The 18560-nt window shown below is 35.3% G+C and overlaps 1 protein-coding gene across 1 annotated transcript in view; it reads left to right on the top strand.

Annotated features, from left to right (window-relative positions):
• Window positions 1-342: 342 nt before the first annotated feature.
• SEPSECS (Sep (O-phosphoserine) tRNA:Sec (selenocysteine) tRNA synthase) overlaps window positions 343-18560 on the top strand; it is a 37764-nt gene continuing 19546 nt past the window's right edge. The window contains exons 1-8 of the mRNA XM_012664194.1: window positions 343-567; window positions 1362-1516; window positions 3705-3823; window positions 4141-4299; window positions 5149-5302; window positions 8596-8698; window positions 15220-15349; window positions 15495-15586. Of these exons, the coding sequence (XP_012519648.1) occupies window positions 352-567; window positions 1362-1516; window positions 3705-3823; window positions 4141-4299; window positions 5149-5302; window positions 8596-8698; window positions 15220-15349; window positions 15495-15586 (1128 nt within the window). The 5' untranslated portion in view covers window positions 343-351. The remainder of the gene's footprint in view (window positions 568-1361; window positions 1517-3704; window positions 3824-4140; window positions 4300-5148; window positions 5303-8595; window positions 8699-15219; window positions 15350-15494; window positions 15587-18560) is intronic.

Genomic DNA, 18560 nt, shown 5'->3' with positions numbered 1-18560 from the left:
TAAGGCTGAAGCAGACTGCAGATCTCAACTCTCCAACCGGATTGGAACACAGAGCAATTTAAGAAATTTTTTTTCTTCAGAGAAGTCCATGTATTTGCACTTTACTTTCCTATTCCCGTCTGTACAAGTGCACAGTCCTTCCTCAAGTTGGTCTCGGCAACACTTAGGTTAAACTAAACCAAGGAGCTGCAGGTAGGCCAGCGAGGCCAGGCGGAATTTCGGTTCCGCCTTCTGCTCACGCCCGAAGCCGCTATAAGCGCTGACTCTCTCGCGCATGCTCAAATACTCTAACCAGCTAGGACCGTTTGCGCATGTGCAAGAGCGAGACGCGGTTGGTGTTTTTTTGTCCCAATGCTGTGCCGTACCGTCCAGGCGGCGAGTTGCATTGTGGTTCCGTGGTGTGTCCAGCGTGTGGAGATTTTTCTCCCGCGTATTACCACAGTGTCCGCTGCCATGAACCGCGAGAGCTTCGCGGCGGGCGAGCGGCTGGTGTCGCCGGCTTATGTGCGGCAGGGCTGTGAGGCCCGCCGCTCGCACGAGCACCTCATACGGCTGCTTCTGGAGAAGGTACCGAGGTGTCGGTCCCCTCCCCAGCTGCCGCGACCCCGAGGCTCCGGCTCCGCCTAGCGCCCTAGTTGGTGGTGGGTCCTGCCTCACTGGCTGCTATTTCCTGCTTGAGACTCGTCCCGGAGTCGCATCGTGGCTCGCACTAGCTGACTGCGCTCTGTTCCTTCTCACCCTCGCCAAAGCCAGTGAAACTCAAGGGGTGTTCTTAGAGGGTGTGTGGGGTCGGGATTTTGAGTCCAGCGTTTTCTAACTTCGGGATGCGGAAGTGAGGGAAAGTGCCAGTTTACTTTTTTGTTTGCGGAAAGGGCAAAGTTCGCACCTTTCATCTTTCACCACTCCCAAGGACTAAGGGAACGTTTGCTGTTTATAAACTACAATATACTAACTCGAACCAGGATGCTTCCATGGAACTTCTTAGGCTTTGCTCCTGCCAGCATTCCTGAATTGTAATTTCACTGAAGTTTGACAACCCCCAGGCATAACACCCTGTTTTGAAGAATCTTCTTTGAGGATATGGTGTATTGGTTTTCAGTTACTTTAACTCGCCGAAGTTTAAATGTCTGAGTAAAGTCATCGCATGCATTTATCATGACTTGCAATCTGTAGATAATTGTAATCAAATGAAACACAAACGTTTTGCCTATTTGAGGCTTCTTCTTAGTGCTGAATTTTAGAAAGCAAGGAACATGGCAGAATACACATTAAACAGTTTTAAAATCCATTAATGTAGGGTTCTGGGGAACGATGGTTTCCTTAAATACAAATGTAAGCTTTTTTTTTTTCCCCCCCTAAAGGGCAAGTGTCCAGAGGATGGTTGGGATGAAAGTACACTTGAACTCTTTTTACATGAACTTGCAATCATGGATAGCAACAATTTCTTGGGCAATTGTGGTGTGGGAGAAAGGGAAGGGAGAGTGGCGTCTTCATTAGTTGCTCGTCGTCATTACAGGTATTTTTTATTTTAAGTAGCATGTGAAAGCATATCTCCCCCTCCCTTTTTTGGTTAAGAATAATGGCATTGGTGTTCATCTTATGAAATCATAAAGCGTCTGTAAATCGCTTCTTCCCTACTCAAATGGTATGTAAAGCAAATGTAACATGGAGATGGAAACAATTTATCTGAGCAGGTGCTTTCCAAATACAATGGTGTGAAAGTTCTGGTATGTGGTGGTTACCCTGCTACGTTCTGGGTGGTTAATAACACAGGCTATACATTCTGTTAAGAATGTTTAATCTGATAGACCTATCTGGTTGTAACAGTTTAAAATATGTTAAGGTCTTTTATAGTTTTCCATAGGTCTCTTCTAACTTTGCAGGCTTGTTTTGAGAAAGATTCATAGTTAGAACTTTAAAACACTGTTATCTATGTCTAAACTGAATCTCATAACTACCTCTCTGTAGCAGAAGATGTAGGAAAAAGCATTAGATTATTGAGTTATCTTTTTCTTTTGCATTGTTTCAGAAAGCTTTTCATCAATGCTAATAACCATTCAATTGGTAGTTGTTCCAAATACGATCATTTATTTCTCTGTCCCCCAAACTTTCTGTGAAATACACATAATCTCTTTTAAAAAACTTCTATCTTCTGTGATTTTAAATGATGATGAAATTTTCCTAGACATAGTGGAATTTTATTTCAGTCAAAACCATTGCAGTCAAAACTAATGATAATGTATTACTTGAATGAAAATTTCATGGTTAACAATGGTCTGATAACATGGTTGATTATGTATGTAAAGAATGCTTTCTACATGAGATTTCAGTGATAAGAAAGTACAACACTAGTGTTCTATGATAATCCCATTGTACAGAATTTCTAATCTATTTGACTATAAATTACAAATTATTCAAATTACAAAAGTATTTTTTATTTTAAAGACTATTCAGAGGTATCTTTACAAACTATAGAAATGATCCCTGAAAGTATAGTCTTCAGAGGTATCTTTAAATAATATATAGTGTCATCTAATTTAAAGTGAGTAGATTGGCACACTAATTTTCAAGGAGCATATAGTTCTTTTAAAATTAAGGAAATATTTGAAATATTAGCTTATTCCCATTGGAATTTAACCCACTACTGTGATTAGGGGAAAAGCAAAGAAAAAAGAGAATTTAATGTTTCATATATTTCAGTTTTCTATTGCAAAATAAACTGCCCCAAAACTTAGTGGCTCAAAACAATCATTTATTATTAGTATTAGTATTAGTATTAGTATTATTTTGAGACAGAATCTCACTCTGTCACTTGGGCTAGAATGTCACGGCATTAGCCTAGCTCACAGCAACCTCAAACTTTTGGACTCAAGCAATCCTTCTGCCTTAGCCTCCTGAGTAGGTGAGACTACAGGCAAGTACCACCACACCCAGCTAATTTTTTCTGTTTTCATAGAGATGGGGTCTTGCTCTTGCTCAGGCTGGTCTTGAACTCCTGAGCTCAAGTGAGTCTCCTGCCTTGGCCTCCCAGAGTGCTAGGATTACAGGCATGAGCCACTGTGCTGGTCCACAATCATTTATTATTATCTTTGATAGTTCTGTGAGTTAAGTGGCCTTAGCAGGTTGAATATTGCTTTGGATTCTCATGCAGTTGCAGTAAGAAGCTGGCAGAGAATTTAGTCATCTGAAGGTTCAAGTGGGGAAGGTATCCAGGAACTCACATGGCTGGAAGTTCAGATGGCCTCTTGCTATGGCTTTGGCTCCTCCCAGTATGACAGCTTGATTATAAGAGGGAGCACCCCAACAGCAAGCCCTTGGAGATGGCTGGTGGAAACTAAGGCTTCTTTTGACCTCATATGAAAGTTTCAGATAATCACTTCTAGATTCTTTCTGGCCAAGTAGGTCACTAAGGCCATCTCAGATTCAAGTGGAGAGGAATTAAACTTAATCTCTTGGTGTAGTAGTAGCATGTGGGCATAGGGAGAAAAGGAATTGATGATGGCCTTCTCTGAAGACTAGCTATAGCATACTGGATGAAATTGTTTCAATTTAAATAGGATATTTTCACATTATTAATAGTTTATGAAATATAACTACAATAGACAAATATTGCTTCTGGTGTTTTGGTTATTTGTGTACTTGTATATTGGATTACTTAGAACACTGAATGAATTAGTCTAGTTTTTGTCCCATTTTTTGCTTAGGTTCATTCATGGGATTGGACGATCAGGTGATATTGCTGCTGTGCAACCAAAAGCTGCAGGCTCTAGCCTTTTGAACAAAATTACCAATTCTTTGGTCCTGGACATCATAAAGTTGGCTGGTATGTAACATATTAATCATAATACTTTTGGCCAGACACATATACCTTTGCCTAATTTCTTTTATTACTGCCTTTTTCAAAAAGGATATGAGTGGCTTTTGAAAAGACACACATAAAAGTCTTGTAGGATAAGATAGAAAATCAGAGCCGTAAGCCAGAGCTTGAATTTGGCAGTGAGCTTCCTGAGACTGAGTACAGAAAAAGCAGCACTAGGGCTAGAACTCTTATTATATGATAGAAGAAATGCATCATTTCTTCAAGAAGGATCCTGGTTTTTCAGTGGGATACGTAACTTCTGTTTTACTTCTTGTTTGTAGGTGTCCATACAGTGGCCAACTGCTTTGTAGTTCCTATGGCGACTGGTATGAGTCTAACGCTGTGTTTCTTAACATTACGACACAAAAGACCAAAGGCAAAATATATTATATGGCCACGAATAGACCAGAAGTCCTGCTTTAAATCCATGATCACTGCAGGTAAAAGAAGAGAAGTGTCATTATATATATATAATGCTTTAACCATCACAATTAGAAAATTGAAACTTTTTATGTAGAGTTAGATCAATGAAAAAATGAAATCCCTATTCCTTTTTTTAAAAAAATTATTAAATATACATAACAAAATTTAGTTGTATGTATTGCTTTTAAGTTCATGGATACCTAAACATTTACCATAAAAGGTTATATAATTATGATTTGGGGGGACATTGATTATATGCTAGTTAAATATACTATTTCAATTGAAAATTTGAAAACAGTTTTTATACTTAAATTATAGAAGGCTTTTGTAAGCTATGAGATGGGTCAGTAATTTTCAGGCTACTGAAATTCATTGTGTTTTTCTTTAAAGGAAAAAACATTAAGTTGATTGTCATTTGTTTCAATATTTGAGTTATAGTATTATTTATGTCCATCTCTGAAATAAAGTGAACTTTAAAATAAAACAAATATTACCAGAGCATGAGCAGACTGACTTTTCTGTGGACTGAAATTGAACTGGACTAAGTGATCCTTTTTGTCATCAACATCTGTGTTACTACTTTTATAGATATCTAACATTTGTTTTCTTTACTTTCCAGAATTCTTTTTTTCTTGTCATATCAAATTGCTAAATAGATTTGTGGTGTTAATTGTCTAGCAGGTCATTATTTTGACTTGCTTTTAACTAATGCCGGTATTGAGCCAGATCTTTATTACCAGAGGAGGGTTCATCGACCAAAATGACTACTTAGAGTTCTTGTGTACAATAGGACGGCCTCCTAGTGTTACAGGATTTTCCCTTATTTTAGTTAACACTGACATTTGATTTCTGGTTGACTTGGTTAGGTTTTGAGCCTGTGGTGATAGAGAATGTTTTAGAAGGTGACGAGCTGCGCACAGACCTGAAAGCAGTGGAGACTAAAGTCCAGGAACTTGGGCCTGATAATGTTCTGTGTATTCATTCTACTACATCCTGTTTTGCTCCAAGGGTACCTGATAGGTAAATGATTTGTGAATATTGTCCTTTAGCTGTTGATTAGTCTTTTAAATAAAATGTGACATACTAATTCTCAAATAAGTTTAAATAACATTTGGTGATGAATAGGCGAATGGGCTGTCTTAAGAGAACAGAGTGCTTGGGGAGAAATAGCAAAGTGGCTTGGGAAAATAAACATTTGATATAGAAGGAAAAACAACTAGTACAGGGCGGAGATCCCTTTATCACCTGAGTAGATGGAGACCCTCTGTTTTCTTGCTCTTTTATCCTGTTTCTGATCTCTTAGTATCTCTTTCCTCATTATTTAATAATAGTTTATTTTCTAAGATAAATGTTGGATTTACTTGTTTTCATTGCTGTCTCTACTTTTTTGATCTTACAGTTAGTTTTCATATGTAGGAACTATCAGTATTAACAGATTTTAAGTTGAAAATTTTAGGATTATTTACTTTGAATTTTTTTCATTGGAAGATTAACTTAGATGTACACTTAGGTGTGCATGGTGGTTGTCTGCATTTTGACAATAATGCAAATATTTAAGAAAATAAAAGCAAAAAGGAAAAAAATCAAATACTTTTCTAAAGAATAGCCACAAGTTTTTATTATGAAAATGTAATACGCTTAGGTTTAGTAATATAGATTTCTGATTTTGACAGTAACTTTTTTTGTTTCATTTTAACATTTTGAATAGAAGTGCTAATAATTTGCAAGAACTGTATTGACTTTGGACTTTTCCTGTAGCATCAAGTTTTTTTTGTTTTTGTTTTTTTTTTTTTTGAGACGGAGTCTCACTCTGTTGCCCTGGCTAGAGTGTGTGCCGTGGCGTTAGCCTAGCTCACAGCAGCCTCAAACTCCTGGACTCAAGCGATCCTACTGCCTCAGCCTCCTGAGTAGCTGGGACTACAGGCATGAGCCACCCCGCCCAGCTAATTTTTTCTATATATTTTTAGTTGTCCAGATAATTTTTTTCTATTTTTTTTAGTAGAGATGGGGTCTTGCTCTTGCTCAGGCTGATCTCTGAACTCCTGAGCTCAAACAATCCGCCCGCCTCGGCCTCCCAGAGTGCTAGGATTACAGGCGTGAGCCACCGCGCCCTGCCGGCATCAAGTTTTAATTCAAGGAATCACATTATTTGGCAGTAATGATTGCAATGTTGGCTTTTATTATCTTATATATAGGCAGATTTTAAGAGACAATTTTAAAACCTTGCTCTTGAAAATTTCCCTTGTTATGCTCATGAGCCAGTGAATTCTAAGATTATATTGCATATGCTTTAGTGGTTTATTCATTACTTACTAATCAGATTTTAAATTTGTATTGAAATATTAGACGTGTCTGTTCTTTCATTGTTGATGGTTTTGATGTCTAGAAAATTTTTAATGTGATAAAAATAAGTCACATTTCAAAAAGCAGCATATGGATATTTGTATTAGTCGGATTATTTATCTTTGAGGATAGTTTTGTTTTTGTTTCATTTTGAGTAATGTTTTCTGAATATTTACAGCATGCCTGGTACAGTGTTAAATATTTTACGTGTATTATCTCCTTTAGAACAAATGCATAAGTTTTTTATTGGTTAGCAGAATTCTCATTTGGCACATTTTAGTAGTGTTATGTAATAAATATTTCTGATGAGAGTGAATTTTAGGCAAAGGTGATGCACAGTAATATGTTTGAATTACTGATTTTATTAAATTTAAAAACTACATTGTGATTTTTTTTTACATCAAGCTTAATTCTTTTATAGTCTTAATTTTGTGGGTGTAGTATATATTTTGTCTTTATTAGTTCATTAATAAGACAAAGAATATTACAGGGGACATTCACTTAAAGGAAATGTTAAAAAAAGAAGAGTATCATTTCTTCTAACTGATAAACACTTTAAATTGGTTTCTAAGTTAGAATACAATTTGATTCACATGGAAAATATTTTTTCTGTTTCTCCTTACCTTTCATTTAATACCTTTTCACGTACCCTATTAACAGATTTGATTAAGTCACGTTATTTAAAACTACTCACAAGTGATTTTTTTCTTAAGATAAAATTTTAATGTTATTATGGTGCCTTATTTTCAAGGAAGTTCTTTGTTAAGTGTTTTCGTTAGAATACACAAACATGAAAGTGCCTTTTATCTTATGAAGAAAATACTGTGTGTATTTCTGAAGGTCTATTTTGTTAAAAACATCATCTAATTAGTTTAAGTAACAAGAAGGATTTCTGTATGGATATATACTGTTTATGAAAATGAATGATAAAATGAGTTTTTAATTCATAAAATTTTAAGGAAGCAAATTGAGAACTTCTAACAGATGAATGTAATATTCTTCCTATTTATAGTTTAAAAATATATTGTATATCTGCTAGAAAAAAAATACATTATGTATAAATAGGTAATAAAACTATATAATGTATATTTGAAATACATCCTTGTGGAAAAGAACTTGAACTGTATAAAAGTGCTTTGCTTCTAAATTCTTTATACTGTAGAAAGAGAACTTTAAAAAAGATTAATTTTATTAAACGATAAGATTTAGTTTTAGTTTTATAGTATAAAGACATTTCTCTTAAAGATGACCTCAGTCACAGTAGTATTTGGTTTTGTGAAGGAACATCTATTTATTATGCTCTGCCTGAAATTTATTACCTTACTTTGCATAGAGTTAGACTCTCAAATTGAGAAGTGTAAAGTGAAAAAGTAAGAGTGGATTTAAAACCAACAGCTATTTAAAAGATTCTTTTGTATCCAAGTTGTTGGAAAATGTTAGTTATTTTGGTACTGAAACATTTTAATGTTCTGTATTTTTTAATACATTAAAGTCTATTTGAAAATGCAGTTTTTATTTTATGAGTTGTTTAATGTGAGATTTCTTAAGATTTCTGGATATGCTGATTACTTTACACATACACTTCAGTATGATAAGGAACCAAAAACATTTTTAAAAAGAGCATACCACCTTGTGAGAGGTCATTATAAATAATTTTCTGACTTTTTATATAGGAAAAATTTTAAAATGATTTGAAAGTTACCATTTACATACATTTTTATAAATAATTTTTTCTCATTTATTGGTAACATTAATTTAAAAGCTTTTTTGGGGTTTATTCTAAAGTGCTTGCTATGTATTTCCAAGCTGCTGCATTATATGCTAAAATCCTACAGTAGAAATTTCAGTGTTTGTCATTTTTTTCCCTGGTATATATTATGGATAACTATTAAGTTAAAAAAAAGTTTCCACGCTTTACTTTATGAAGCACAATGTGAGTATGTCTTTCTATTGAATATTTATGTTTGTAGATTAGAAGAACTGGCTGTGATTTGTGCTAATTATGACGTTCCACATATAGTCAACAATGCTTATGGAGTGCAGTCTTCAAAGTGTATGCACCTCATTCAGCAGGTAAGAGAGTTTAAAAGCTTGTCAAGGAAGTAGATTTTAACATATTACATGATTATTATTTTTTTACAACCTAATGTAGTAAAAACAGTTACTTAGCACCCTTTACTTCAAGGTGCATTAGAAACTTACATCTGATATTCTCTCAATAAAAGTTATTATTCATTGATAGCATGGTAGTAATTGGACTAATAGCTTTGGTAGTCTAGAATCAACATAGAAGTACGTCAGTAGTGTAGCTTTTAACTTTCTAAGAATGTTCCATGCATACCATGGTCCTCATTTTTCTAATATATTGGATTATGGTATTTTAAAAACTGTATTGATGGTTTTATTCTATATTTAAGGAATCATTTTACTTTACTATCCTAGACTAGAAATGACTTCATTTATAAAAATTCTAGCATATATCTATAAAATTGGCAGGTTTTTGTGATTTTGTTTTTGTAAGCATCAACTAGATACTAGTCATCTATTTTAGGTTCTAATTTTGAAAATATGGCTATGTTCCTCATGTATTAATAATTAAGAGCTGTGGCTTACAAGGCTTTGCATATTCAGGCCTCTGCTGCCTCTCTGATTTCATTTCCTATTGCTCCGCCTCTCAGCCGCTCTGCTCCAGCCACTCTTGCTGCCTTTCTGTTCTTCCACTGTGTCACATGTGTGCACACTTCCAGGCTTTTGCTCTTGCTCCTCCTGCTCACTGGATTGCTGTTCTAGAGAGTTACATGGCTTCTTCCTTCACTTTCATTAGGTCAGTGAGACTTCCTTAGATACCCTATTTAAAATAACACCTCCCTCTTACCGTATTTATCTATTTTAGGATACACAGTTTTCTACATTATGACATCTCTGAAATTGGGATGTCTTATAATCAGTGGTGTCTTATAATGTTCATTGGCAACCTTTTTTTCTTACGTAGTGATATGTAAAATAATAATGCACTTTTTAAAAATGATGGCCCTTTGGTGTTTTCTCTGTAGCACTTATCCCCATTTGATATAATGTTTGTTTATTTTCTGCCTATTGACAGAAATTAGCATTAAGGTTCTATTAGGGTGGAACTTTGTTTTATTCACTGTTATGCCCTTGATACTTGAGATAGTACCTGGTATATAATTGACAATCAAAAAATGGTTACTGAACAAAGTGAATGAATAAATGAAGCATTATATTTTTATCTGTGTACTATATGGGTTATATAATTTGAGTGCATAATGATAATATACATATTCAGTTTTGACATACATGTGATTTGTATGTGGATTATCTATGACCTTCTCCAGTGTGGTAAATGCTCTGAAGCTCAGTAGATCCTATCTAGTAAATTATTTTGTCTTTTATCTTTTTAAGTGTACTAGTATCATCTTTGATATAAATGTGGTTTATATGATAGTAGTAGCTGATTTACTTAATTTCTTTCCTCAAAGGTTGTATCAGGATGTCATTGGCTGCAAGTAACAGAAACCTAACTCAAATTGGTTTAACCAATAAGGAAACGGATTAGTTTATGTAACATAAGTCCAGAGGTTGAGTGGCTTATAGGCATCATGTGTCAAGATTTCTTAAAACCTTTAGAGAAAGACCACTTACTGTTTTCTTGGTATCTTTTTATTATTCCTTAACTTTGAAAGACTTCCTCATAATTCTAGATTGGATTATGTCTAATTTGTATGATAGTGGAGGAGGGGTATATAATTTTCTATGCTGGAAATCTTGAAAAACATTTTATTTCAGTGATTCATTTTTATTCTTCCTCTCCCTTTCCCCCTTGCTCTTCTCCTCTTTAATTTTTAGCAGCCTCAATTTCTTTAAAAGTCAAATACCATTAGCATTACTAAAAGTTTAGAAAAGTGAGGAAGGAGTAGATCATTCATAACCCTATTACCCTAACAAAGAACTTTAATAATTTATGTATTTACTTCTTCTTTTTTTATATGCATGCATTGTTTTTTACATATAGTCATTGTGTACATTTAACATTAATGCTTTTAAACTTAGTGTTTTATTTCTGTGCTCTCTGCATGCCTATAAAGTCTTCATAATGATTATTTTAATGTTCCTTATCAGTTACTCAGTTTTTTTTTTTTTTTAACCCAGAAGTGCTCAGTGTTTTGGTGCTCACAACATGCTTTTGAATACTAGAAAATTTGGTGTACTTGAAGAGGTTAAGGCTAAAAGGAAATGAGCTCCAGAATATGAGCTCATGGAAGGTGTCTTTGGAGTTGTGCACCACTAATACCATGCTCTGTTTCCATTTGTGAGGTAGTTTTATTAAAATTTTAACCAGAAAATAAAACTGTAAGATGGGTGAATGCATTTTTTTTAAATTTAGTTATTACATTGTTGTGAATACTATATTACCTTCTAAAATTGACATTTCTTTAAAGCAAAAAAAAGCAGTACATAAACATTCTGTTTTTCCCATGTTGGCCCTCACCAAAAGAGGTTGTGGCACTGATGCTTTAAACCAGATAAATACTTGGGTCTTGTTGAGTGCTGGTTGCTATTTCATGACATTCTGAAAAATTAAAGGTAGCTTTAATTCATGTCAATAGTCATGATTGGTAGTATATACCATTTACTCAGTACCCACCACATGTCAGGCATTCTCCTAGGCTTTTGAAGTTTATTAACTTAATCCTAACAATTTAGGGTGTACTTCCTATTGTTCCAAATCTACAAATGAAGAAACAAACTCAGTTTAGTTAAGTGACTTATCCAAAATCCCATAGCTACAAAATAGCCCATCTAGTTCAGTGTGATTCCAAAGCCCCATATTTTCTATTAAAAACAAAGTACTAAAACTGTAAGTCTTTTCTTGAGAAAATAGTATTGTAATAATCAATCAATGAGGAAAGAACTGTAATTAAAATGTTTTAAGATTTTGGTTTTTTTTTTTAGGGTGATGCCCCAGAATGCCTTAATGCTGAGCAAATAGAATATTCTGGTATGCACATGTGGGCCCTGGGGTATTTAGCTTTGAAGAACCTATATTTCTTTTTCTTTTTTTTTTTTTTTTTTTTTTGAGACAGAGTCTCACTCTGTTGCCCAGGCTAGAGTGAGTGCTGTGGCGTCAGCCTAGCTCACAGCAACCTCACACTCCTGGGCTCAAGTGATCCTCCTGCCTCAGCCTCCCAAGTAGCTGGGACTACAGGCATGTGCCACCATGCCCGGCTAATTTTATATATATATATTTTTAGTTGTCCAGATCATTTCTTTCTATTTTTTTAGTAGAGGCGGGGTCTCGCTCTTGCTCAGGCTGGTCTTGAACTCCTGACCTTGAGCGATCCACCCACCTCGGCCTCCCAGAATGCTAGGATTACAGGCATGAGCCACCGCGCCCGGCCAAGAACCTATATTTCTATTTCTATTTACTAAAATGACTAATATAGGGGATTCATGGAATATGGATGATAGGAAAGATTAATGGAGAGGGATGTACTAGAGTCATAAAAATATGTGTATAGGACTACTTATTTTAGAGTCAGAGTGTGGATTGTAAATCTGCAAAAGTGTGCGAAGTGGCACCTTCACCTAATAAGTGCTATTTCCTAATAATGAGAGAAGTAGGTGTTACTGCTTATTCACAGATCTAATTGTCAATTCATTCAACAAATAATAAATGGGTTCCCACTTATGTACCAGGCACCAGGGTAGACACTAGGGATACAATAGTGAATATAACAAACTCTGTAACCCTCATGGAACATTTTGTTTTTGTGGGGATATAGACAGTAAACTTTAAATATGCCAGGTCGTGATAAACACTCTAGTATTTGGGGGGGAGGGGTGTCAGATTAGATGGAGTGATCTGGGAAGCCTTCTCTAAGAAGTAACATTTGAGTGGAGCCCTGAATGATGTGAAAGCGTGAGCCATGCAGCGAGAGAGAGAGAGAAGGAGAAAGAGAGAGAGTGTTCAAACAAAAGGTAATAGTAAATGCCAAGGCTCTGAGGTACAGTAGTGTGCTTGGAATGTGTGAGAAATACCAAAAAGACCAGTATGGCTAGACCATAATAAATGAGGGGAACAGTGGTAGTAGAGATTTGAGGTGTGTTAAGGATTTGGGATTTTATTCTTGGTCTGATCTTTTGCCATTGGAGTATTTTGAGTAGGAGAGAGTGACGTGCTATGTGGGGAATAGACTGTAGGGAGGCAAGAGTGGAAGGCTGGTGCCATAGCCCATGTAGAACATGTTGGTGGTTCAGGCCAGGGTGGTAGCTGTGAAGGTGGTAAGAAATGGTTGTGTTCAGATGTATTTTGAGAGTGGTTTTTACAAGGTACACTGGTGAACTAGATGCTGGGTGTGAGAAAATGAGAATTCGGGGATTCCAAATAGGCTTTTGGCCTGAGTAGCTGGAAGAATGGAAGTTCCATAGGAATAAAATGTTTTATCTTTTAAACATGGGCTCTTCATCCAGATTACCTAGATTCTAGTTCCTATTGTGTCTTTGATTGCCTGGGTGACCTTCAGTAAGGTCCTTTAACTGGGTTTGAATCCCAGCTGTGCTATTAACTACATGTCCGATCTTGGGCAGTTTAATTTCATTGTGTCTTAATTTTCTCATCTGTAGAATAGGCGTTATATAATAGTAGCATCTACCTCCTACGGTTATTTGAGCATCAAATGCACTAACGAATGTAAACTGCTTAGAACAGTGCTTGACACACAGCACGCAGTAAATCGTGGCAGTAATTCTTTATATAAACAATTATTTATTTTATTCACTGTTGCTATCCCCAGAACGTAGAACAATGTTTGGAGATGATAGGTGCTCAAATATTTACTCTATGAATAAATAAGTAAATGAATGAACTGAGAAATGGCAGCCCTTTGCTTCATAGAACATGCTGCTATGTTTCCTACTCTATATAAGCTCTTCCATCCTTACAGTGTTTTTCTCCCCTCCTTATTGAGTAGCCTCTGACTTCAGTATGGGGAATGAGATCTGTTATACTATTCCTGAGATTGGGTCTGGCCGGTTCGTTTTCTAGCAGAGTCTGGTGCACTGATTCCTCTCTTAGTACTTCTGCTCCTGATTTAGGTTCATGTTTCTCTCAGGAAACCTTGGACAGTATTTAAACGTTAATAAAAAGGCAACTCTGACTGTTTCACGTTATTTTTACGTGCTGCTGCTTTGCATGTTTTCAGTTATTTATTCTAATCATCTTTTATGCTTGTCTCTGTTTTCCTGTGATATGGTGGGATTTCCTCTGATCATAGTTTACTAGGAAATTAGAAAGAAGAGTAACAGGGAAAGGTTAAAGATTAAAACCATCATGTGATAGCCTCCAGAGTATTCCTCTCCCCTTCCCTGCTTTAGCTGCTTCTACCTGTTGCCTGGATCTGGTCTTTTAGATTAGGCCAGCTATCTGCTGCTTCTTTTCTCCCTGAGATATGGATGTGTGAAAATGAAGGTCAAATGTGGTTATAATATTAATAGGAATGTAGATTGTGAATACAGATTGAAAATCTGTGGCTACAGATAAAGGAAAAAAACTATCTTAGTTGAAATTTAGATAGTATCTCTATTTTTAAGAGGAGAAAATTGAAGCACATTAGACAGAAGGTCATAGACTATGTTGGATGGGGACCAGAACTTAGTTTTATATTCCTAGTTGGTAAGTATTCACTTTTTCACAAGAATATTCGACTTTTCACTTGAAGTTCATTTGCAGTAGAATGAGATCATCTAAGATTATGATATTAGGGAGCATGACTTATGTAGAAACATTGCTTCTGAAATTGCCAAGAGTATAAAATAAAATTTCCATTAGTTGATGTTTAAAATTTTGCTTTTCGCTTTTGTTATCTAAGTGGTAGTAGGAGGAGAACTTGTTGCTTAAAGTGGTCATACAGGTAGTAGATTTTTCAAGCATCAAAGAGAGGCACTTAAATGTATAACGAACTGACTGGCAGCCAGTTGGCTACAGTCCATTAGATTATGGTGGCTACTCTTCAACTCACAGAGGGTGTTTAAAACTGCTTATTGGTTGTAGCACCTGCTGTAGACATTTATTGTCAAATAAAGGATCAGATGAGAGGCATGGGAGGAATCCATTCTTTCTGACAAAATTTTAAGGTGTAAAGCTCTGTTTCAGTAAAGTTCCCACCTGAACTGATACTGAAATCCTGCTTGCCTCACAGGGTTGTTGTGAAGATTAAATGATTTATGTGTGAAAGCAGGTTGTAAATGATAAAGTACTGTTCCAACTATAAGGAGCACCACTTAAAAACATTTTACTGGCGCTATTACAAAGAAAAATACAAATCTTTGATCTGTTTTTGATTTCTATGCATTGTTTTAATGGTGTTTATTTTTTTTTATTAAGGTAGAGTTGACAAATAAGAATTATATTTATGGTGTATAATGTGATGTTTTGATGTATATATACATTGTGAAATGGTTAAACCAAGCTAATTAACATATCTGTCACCTCATATACTTTTTATTGCGTTTATTTGTTAATAGGAGTTGTCTGTTCTTCTAGCAACTAATATGTAATATTACATTGATTCTAGGGGGCTCGGGTTGGTAGAATAGACGCTTTCGTTCAGAGCCTGGACAAAAATTTTATGGTTCCAGTAGGTGGTGCTATAATTGCTGGCTTTAATGATGCCTTCATTCAGGAAATCAGCAAGATGTATCCAGGTAAATAAATACGTTGCTCTTAAAAAAATGTAACTAACAAACAAAAATCCATTTATATATAGACTACTATAATAAGTCTTAATTTCCAAAGCTTCCCTCTCCCCAGCCCTCTCTCCTCAACGTAACTTTTCTATTTTTATTTCAGGAAGAGCTTCAGCTTCACCTTCTTTAGATATCCTTATTACTTTATTATCACTTGGATCAAATGGTTATAAGAAGCTATTAAAAGAAAGAAAGGTAAGCTTTCCCTTTAGGCATAGAATAATATTCTTAACTAAAACAGTATTCCAAATCATTGGTGTTTTTGCCTATTCGTTTATTACTTTGGGAGTGTAGGTATCTAGTGTGGTCCTACGGGATTTATTCAGATCTGGAACCAGCCTAGGTGTTTTTCGATTAATTGTCATCCTGTCTGTTTAAAGAGTCTGAGGAATCTTGGACAGGTGATTTTTTTTTTTTTTTTTTGAGAAACTCCTACATCAGGTTCCTTATTAGTTCAGTAAAATTCAATTCATTTATCACTTAAAGGTAGAGGCTCTTTAAAGACAAATGTACAACTCTTATTTTTAGTTTTTGGAAGCCTAAAGAATTGTTTATGTGTGAGATTTCAGTCACAGGAGGAAGAGTCAGGTGAGAAGTTAGCTAGCTTCTCATACTAAAATAACAAATTTATCCTTTGCTATTACATTATTAGAATGCTCAACTCATTGATTATTTTGGCTATGAAAAGTGATATTTATACTTGAAAACTGCACTTTGTCTCCAACACTGAAAACTAGGTTAATTCAGGATAACTCCAAAATTGTAGAGAGAGATAGTGTTGGAAGGTCAGGTCAGACTAAGGTGTTTTAGTCATCTCCTAATGGGAGAGCTAGAGGCCTATGGTACGGTGTTTTATATTTGTATAACTGTATAGCACGTAATAGCAATTGTAGTTTCTTAGATTTATAATAGTGCTTTACATATTTTTAAACATTCTCATATGTATTATCTCATAGATACTCTAATAGCCTTAGGAATACATAACAGAAGTTTAAAAATTGTGCCCTATTTTACCTCCTTCTCTCACTAATTCAGTCCATGGCAAATAATTGTTTTATCGTGAGGACATTTCTTAAGATTTACGTGACATAGGAAAAAATGCTCTGTGTGGTTAGTTATTAGGGAAATGCAGGTTAAAACCACAATAAGATACCACTACACACCTGTTAGAATGACTAATGTTAAAAAACAAAACAAAACTGACAATACCAAATGCTTGCAAAGATCTCAAGCAAGTAGAACTCTCAGACATTGCTGGTAGGAATGCGAAATGATATAGAAACTTTGAAAAACACTCTGGCAGTTTATGAAGTTAAACATATACTTCCTATATAAGCCAGCCATCTTACTCTTAGTTATTTACTTAAGAGAAATGAAAATTTATGTCTGTATAAAAACCTATACATGAATGTTTATGGTGATTCTATTCGTAATTGCCCAAACCTGTAAACATCCCAAATATCTATCATCTGGTGAATGGAAATAAACTGTGGTACATCTATACTCCACATTAAAAAGGAATGAACTACTGATACAGTCAGCAAATCCATAATGCTAAATGAAGGAAGCCAGACACAAAAGACTACATATTGTATATTTAATTGTTTCATTTATATGCCATCCTGTAAAAGGCAAAAAATACGGGGACAGAAACAAGATTAGTGGCTGCCAGAAGCTAGAGATGGGGAAGGAGACTTTTTGGGATGATGAAATGTTTTATATCTTGATAGTGGGAGTGTTTATGTAACTGTATGTTTGTCAAGATTCATAGAAGTAGACACTTAAAAGGTGGACACCTGAAATTTTTGTGTATGTGAATTATACCTCAGTAAATCTAACAACAAATTTTTACACAATAAGAATAGAACTCTAATTTTATAAACTCCAGAAAGTAATCATCGTGGTCATAGATTGTTGTCGCCAAGAGAAGACCTCAGCATATTTTTTAAGGAAATTTATCCATGTGTCAGATGATGACTATTTATGGATGAGGAAAACCTATCACGTGTTTATATGAGAATTTAGTTTTTCCAGATGCCAATGGGTCTTAGCTCTCCTTTAACAAGTTGTATCATCTTGGAAAAGTTACTTGAACTTGAAGATTTTATTTCCCCATTTGTGAAAGAAGCAATTGATATCTCAGGCCACTTTTATTTCTGTAAGACTCTAGAATATTTCTTTAAAAGAGTTACTTTCTGGGCTTTGGACATTATAATCATGGGAATTGGCCTGTAATTTAATAATCCAGTACAAGGTATATTGGTAATTTATAAATGAGGCATTTTGTAAGTTTGAAATTTTTCTTTTAAGATGATGCCTCTTCAGTTTCATGGTGCCTCATATCCATTTTTACCCCTATCAGGCCCCCCCAACCAAGCAATGACAAGCCCACTTAAAATAGCATGATCTAGTATGGACCTGTGTTTCTTTGTAATTCAAAGTAGGTGAAGTTGAGTGTGGGATAAGGTTCATTGAGGAAATATTTAACTTAAAAGTAAGTTATATTTATTTAGCATATATTATGTATCAGGAAAATGTATATGTGTATATGTGTGTGTGTGTATGTATATATGTATAGCAATCAATAAAATAGACATAAAGATACCTGCTCTTGTAGAGCACATATTCTGTATGGGGGAGACCAGCAATAGACAAATAGCTTCATATATAAATTATAAAGTTTGCTTGAAGGTAAAAAGTGTTAATGAAAAACAGAAAGAATAGAGTAAGGAGAATTGGGGAACATGAAGTAGTTGGTAGTGGTAATCGATTTTTAAATACAGCTTAGGGTAGGCTTCATTGAGAAGGCGACATTCAAGTCAACTTGAAGTCTGAGGGAGTATACACATAGGATGGCAAAGAAATGTTTCAGGCAGAAAGCCAGTACCAGGACCCTAGGGCAGACGTTGACTTTGTGTGTTTGAGAAGCATCAAAGGGGCCAGCGTGGCTGAAGCAAAGTGAGCAAGGAGGAGAGTTGTGGGAGGTGAGGTGGGGCTGATCATGTAGGGCCCCTATACTCCGCATAATGTCTTTGCCGCCTACTCTGAGTGAAATAGGGAGCCATTGAAGGGTTTTCAATTGAGTAATGTGATCTGACATATTTTGAAGGCTCACTGTGGTTGCTATTTTGAGAATAAATTAGGGGGAGCAAGGGTAGAAAGTTGGGAT

The sequence above is a fragment of the Propithecus coquereli genome, unplaced genomic scaffold (assembly GCF_000956105.1).
Source record: "Propithecus coquereli isolate 6110/MARCELLA unplaced genomic scaffold, Pcoq_1.0 Scaffold87, whole genome shotgun sequence".
Classification (NCBI taxonomy): domain Eukaryota; kingdom Metazoa; phylum Chordata; class Mammalia; order Primates; family Indriidae; genus Propithecus; species Propithecus coquereli.
This window is presented reverse-complemented; position numbering and strand designations above follow the sequence as displayed.